Source organism: Arachis hypogaea, chromosome 16 (genome assembly GCF_003086295.3).
Source record: "Arachis hypogaea cultivar Tifrunner chromosome 16, arahy.Tifrunner.gnm2.J5K5, whole genome shotgun sequence".
NCBI classification, from domain to species: domain Eukaryota; kingdom Viridiplantae; phylum Streptophyta; class Magnoliopsida; order Fabales; family Fabaceae; genus Arachis; species Arachis hypogaea.
In genome coordinates this window covers 149,129,113-149,135,112 of record NC_092051.1, presented here as the reverse complement: position 1 = coordinate 149,135,112, position 6,000 = coordinate 149,129,113, and the positions used below count along the sequence as shown (strand labels likewise).

The window sequence follows — 6,000 nt, the reverse complement described above, 5'->3', positions numbered from 1 at the left end:
CACAACAACAATTACAAAACCCACAACACAACTCTAACTTGATGTGATTAATTTAAATAATAAACCCACTTCTTGGGGCATCATTCATCATGGCTTTTGAAATTTCTCATTACCTAAGATATGACAATTACATTGGTTGAGACTTAGTGCAACTAGCATATTCATTCACATTCATTTTTCATTTATCATTTTCGGCTTCGCTAATAAGACGTGTTCTTTTCTCTATACTAAAATTGGATGTCTATTAACTACCAACTCAACTTAAGGATAAAGAGTTAATATTGAAGTACAAATTCATACCTAAATTTAACAATGATAAAATGAAGTAAAAGTGTAAAACTATATCTATACTATTCTTTGATACATCGTTAGATATACGCTTTCTTTTTTAATATAAAAAATATACACAAAAATAATACATTTAGTTTTTTTTTTTTTTCTCTAAAATACGTATCCACACTAAGTGCTAGATATATTTCTCATGCAACCAGCGTTTTTGTACTATTTAGTTTGTTGCATGTATTTATTGGATGAAAAAAAGGGGAAAAGGTTATGGTAATTCCTACATTTTAAGTGTGGATTGGACTTATGAGCTACTTTAGAGGATTGGCATCATCAAAGTGGAATGAAAGGCAAGGCATCACAACCTCACATCAAAACTGTCCTACACCCATAAAATAGTATGTGCCTTCCAAATTTATGAATTTTGGTCTAACTTGAAAAGTGATCAATTAAGAGTAATTAATTGCTCCCGGATGATTTCATAAAATTCACATTAATTGTTCTCTTATTATGATTCAGTTGAAAAAAAACTGTTTTTGGATTAATTCGGGCCAGCCCATATATTTTTGCTTATGAAACTCTGGGTGCTGCCAAACTTGGCAGGCCCACCCTCCCTTCCATGCTTAGAGCAAAAGAAAAATGAGAATAACGGCTGAAAAAAACGTATCAATACTTGTTCCAAATTCAAAGTAACCTCAATAATTTACCACTTTCTATGTAGTTAGTGGGAGATATCTCTTTATGAATTTTTTTTTTTAAGAAAAAGAAAAAAAGGGCAAAAAATAAAGACATATATCTCTAAATATATTTACAAACGAACGGATTCAATGAAAGGTGAATTTTCTTGACAACAATGAATGATATTGATACTTCAAGTTAAAGCATATAATACTTCAAGATGTGAGCAATAACTGCATATTTCAAAACACAACAAAGACAACTGTAACGTTCAGGGTATTATGATTGGTCTCGTGACACTAATAAATACTATGATGTCTCTTTTTTGGCTGCTTAGGTAACTAGCTTTCAGCACATCTCACTAGCACATGCAAAATAAACTGGGACTCGAATCAATCCAGATACACCATAATCATAGCACACATGTATCAATAAATTCGACATTACTTATGTTAAAAAATAAGCATAAAACTAGTGCCACATCCACACATGCAAAGGTGTATTCTTAAAGCAGAGCAACAACATAATTGGTTGGAAAAAGAATGACTAAATATGCAATATATAGTTCCATAAAAAAAGTATAATATAAATCATCATCATAAGCAATCCCTGATTTAATCGCTTAAAAAAGATCCACAATATGGAATTTATCATATTTGCTCCTTGAACAATATAAGCTATGAAGATGAAAGGAGAGGAGACTACTGGGAATATGCTTTGCTAATGGGTGGATGGAAAATTCTAACAACTCCAAACCCTAGTAAAGGATAAATATTAAATATGCTGCCAAAATCAAGGGATCAATGTCAGCATGAGGAACTAACGTCAGGTTTGCCATACTTAAGTAAATTGCATATTGCAATCACCAATGCCAATAAACTAACTCCTAACTCTATTCCTCTAGAGCCAGTTGCATAACTTGCCTTTCAGTAGGCAAAGTTGAAAAATCTGCATGCCCAAAACCAATATCTACTAAATATCCTCCGGTATGGCTTGAGACTTTAACGTACTCTGAAATGTCATCAAAGTAACTACCTTATTTTGTGAAGCGATCACCCTGTGATGTTTTCCTTCACCTGATCTGACAATATGATCTTCATATGACAGCCAAAGGTTACCTGATATCATAAATATTTCTCCGACGTTGCGAATGTTTATCCACTTTGATGGGATATTTACCCATTCGGAACTAATGAGTTTCAGGGGAATACTCCTGAGAGCAGGATTAATATTGAAATCTTTCTTAAAGCCATCCAATTCATGTAAGATCATTCAACTCTATGAAGTCTTCCTCCGTGATGGAAAGTAATTGTTGTGGAGATGAAATTGCTTCAATGAACATTGTACTACTGCTGGGGAGTAAAGGAAGCCTTTCCTGATTATCATCAATAACACACAAAAGGGTTTAATGTTTTTAGCAATAATTTCCTTTCTACCACATAATAACAAGATATTAATTTTGATGCACTGTGAGTTTAAAAGAAAACTTTACATTATCATCCAATCATATATATTTATTTGCTAGATTTTTAATGTAGTGATTCGTGAGTAGTTGAGTCAAACATTTGTGTTCATGTAACAATATATGACTGGATGCCTATGTAGAACTTTTCTATACTAATAGTGCATCATAATTAAATTCTATTACCAATTACAAAATGAAATGAACAGATTCACTGGCAAAAGAGCATGCTAAAGCAAAAGTCTGCTGGAAAGCAAGAGCTGGATGGAAGGACATATTACTGCTAGATTTACTTATAGCGGTTTCTACTGAACAGTAATATGTTTTCCCATTCAGAAGAAAGAATAACACATTTAATCTAATATTAATAATGATATTAGCAGGGAAAAAAAGGGGAATGCAACCAAGATCATATGAATGAGTTCTCAAATCTAGCAAATCTAAAAAGGGGGAAGGTAATTGTAAAGAAGATAGAAACGCTAATTGACTCCCGACACTGATAGCCCCATTTCTGACTAGACTTTTCAGATTATTGCTGATGTAGAAGTTTGCAATTGATAGCTGCATAACAAAAATAACCCCAATTATAGTACTTGAACTATTCAGTTTTAACCCAAAAAAGAAAAAAAAATTACCAATAAAATCTTAATAGCAGTAAGCAAAATACACATCTAGCATGAATGGATAAAAAAGAAAGAAATAAAATGAAAGGAAAGATAAAAGAAAACAACAATGGTTTCTCACTAAATCATGAATTTGTAAGTGTTTGTTGTCATTTCCTACTTTAATTTCCTATTTACTAGACTTTTGTGAAGGAACACAGTAAAAACAATAAAGTGATAAACCCTTATTTGATGTTTCCATTATTTTGTTCACAAAATCTTTAATCGGAAAAAAACAGAGAAAATAAAAACAGTAAATGAAAATAGAAACCAAACCAGCTCTAAATATTTCAGATCAATCAAAGGTTGATAGGATACCTGCTGACTGCCCTGAGGACCCGCCAAACAACGTAGAGCATCTATATCATGTGCATTCTTAACTTGATTATCATTATCGCTGTTTCCACCAGCACATATTTCATTGTTGTGGTCAATGGAGATATCATCACATACTTTAGCTTCAACGGCATCCAATTTAACATGTTCATCATGCTGAATACCAATATGGCGCACTGCTGATACACTCTCTTCTGCACAACAACTCAGGCCGATGTCTGATGCACTATTCTTATAACGAGGCTTACTAAATACCCGGCAAAGAACATAAGAGGCCTACACGTGAAATTTTCAGTGGAAAGGGAATAAATAGATAAAACATGAATCTTTAAAATACTATAATGAAAGAACAGAATACTAGATAACAAGGGCAGAGTAAATGAGGATACCAAGGCAGAGTGGTTACTCCGTAAGTGTTATGAATTTACTATATTTTGGTAGTGAAGAAACCCTCCAACGAGTCACCCAAGAGATTAAAATCTTTTGTGAATTCATGGTTTAGCCAATTCAAATGGTAAGAAAATATCTGGAGTAATATAAGGTTACAAATACCAAAATGTTAAAATAGTTTAAGTACATAAACTTTCTTCAAAATTGTTCCAAATAAAAAAAGGCTTTCATCAAACTCTTTTAAGAGTTGAAATATGGCAGGCAAAACCGTGCTAAATCATATATCAGAAGTTCGGAATCAGCTGCAAAATTACGAACATCAAAATTATCCAAGAGTATCAAAATCTTTATTACAACAAAGAATATCCCCAATTAACTGCTGCACTGTTCAACTCAAGCAGAAACAAATATCCAACACAGAACTCACAAGCATAAAATCAACAACACAGCACTTGAATGGATATTTAAAAACATCCCAACTAACAAGTAACAAAATATATTTCCATTGCGAAGAAAACCTTGCTTCTCTATGTAATATTAGCCTGATAAATCAGACAATGTCACAGTATATCACTCGACATTAACCATATAAACCAATAAACCTTATGTATATATATAGAAAAACTATGAACATCTAAATTATTTCATGTAGTTTCCTCTTTCTCTCATTATTTCCCACTTCCGTGCTAGAATCTACACTAATTGGATTCATCCGGATATTCTACACAAAACCAACTAAAGCAAAATTCCACCATCTCTAATCAAATGAGTACTGTGTCCCCACCCCAACGTGTTTAGTGCATGAACTCAACCAACACATGACTTTCTAAGTAACAAAATTACTTTCCTATTGAAATCACCAATATTTGAATTCTGCCGAAACTAACCAATCTGATTAAGATTACTAAACCTCTCGTATAGCAATTTCTCTTCAATCTTAAACTAAACTCTAAATCCTAAACCCAAAAGGATTATCAAACAACTCAACAAACCAAAAACTTTACGGAAACAATATAGATAACATTCAAAAGCGTTCTGATTTCCGAAATTCGTACCATAACATGATCAACCAATGCGTATTCATACAAAACCCAATCCGTCCTGGCACCGTTCTTCGCCGAATCACCCATATAGAAAACGAACCTCGTCCTCGTTCCCAAAACCACGTTCTCCCCAACACCGTTAACATTCGAAACCCTTCCCCTCCTCAACCAGAACCCACTCTTAACCTTCCTCTTCCTCTTCCACCTCTCTCCCCTCGAAACCCTAACGGAGGTGAAACAGTACCAGTGCCTCCTCCTTCCGCCGTAGCCGTACGCAAAGCACGCAAAATCCGGCAGTTCAAAAGGATCGTAATCGTAAAAATCCAGCTCCCGAATCAAATCAGAACCATCGAATCCCAAACCACCGTTACCATTCCAGTTCCCCGTGCCGTTTTTGTTGGTCAGGTAGTAACGCAATAGAAGCTCCTCCGAAGGATGGAACCGGCAACCGGGAGGTAGCGTCACGCACCGAGATTGAGAGTGAGAGTGAGGTGGCTCATTTTGTTGTGGTTCTTCTTCTTGTTCCATCGCAGTGCGGAGAATTGAAACTCAAAACGAAGAAGAAGCAATCGAATCATATATAAATAAGAGAGAGTGGGTAAAGTTTGGGGTTTTTTAATCGGGGTTAGGGTTTTTATAAGGGTTTAAGGGGAAAAAACGCGGAAGAGAGAGATTCGTGTTGCGCAAGCTTTCTTCTCACTCGTGTTCCCGCCGGTGAGAATTTGTGTGGGTTTTGGGGGGTGGCAAGGTGACGTGGCGTGTTGTGATTGGCTGTGATGACAGAGCGGTGGGGTTGTGTGATGTGTGGGGTGATGAGCGGTGGTGCATGGTGCTGTGTGCGGCCGCGACGTACACGGGCGCGGCCTTTTTGAAAAATGAATTTTTTTTTTCTTCCTTTTTTGGAGAGAGAAGGTATCAGCTACATTCCACTCCAGGAATCTTGTTGCTGGGTCCCACTCACTAATACATCGTCCAAACTCCAATTCCAGAATAAACTTGTGTCCCCCGAAGATTCAATTTCTACCTTTCTATATTAACTAGAAGGTGCATTTTATGGTGCCTATCAATATTTATCTAATTTACTAAAAGAAGATAAAAATTAATATTTAAAACTTACCATACAAGGTAAGTTCGGCAATTTCGGCAC

General features: G+C 35.2%; 1 protein-coding gene across 2 annotated transcripts; it reads right to left on the bottom strand.

The window, feature by feature from the left end:
* Positions 1–1,525: 1,525 nt before the first annotated feature.
* On the bottom strand, positions 1,526–5,860 carry LOC112697817 (NAC domain-containing protein 71-like). 2 transcript variants are annotated; one of them, XM_025751155.3, is made up of 3 exons: positions 4,866–5,860; positions 3,403–3,696; positions 1,526–2,335 (listed from the first exon to the last, which is right to left on the bottom strand). In XM_025751155.3, exons 1-3 carry the CDS (start codon positions 5,379–5,381, stop codon positions 2,219–2,221), a joined length of 927 nt encoding a protein of 308 aa, XP_025606940.1. In that variant the 5' UTR covers positions 5,382–5,860; the 3' UTR covers positions 1,526–2,218. The 2 variants fall into 2 exon arrangements, with proteins under 2 accessions (XP_025606940.1, XP_025606937.1); XM_025751152.3 differs by having other exon boundaries at positions 1,526–2,983; positions 4,866–5,845.
* Positions 5,861–6,000: the final 140 nt, after the last annotated feature.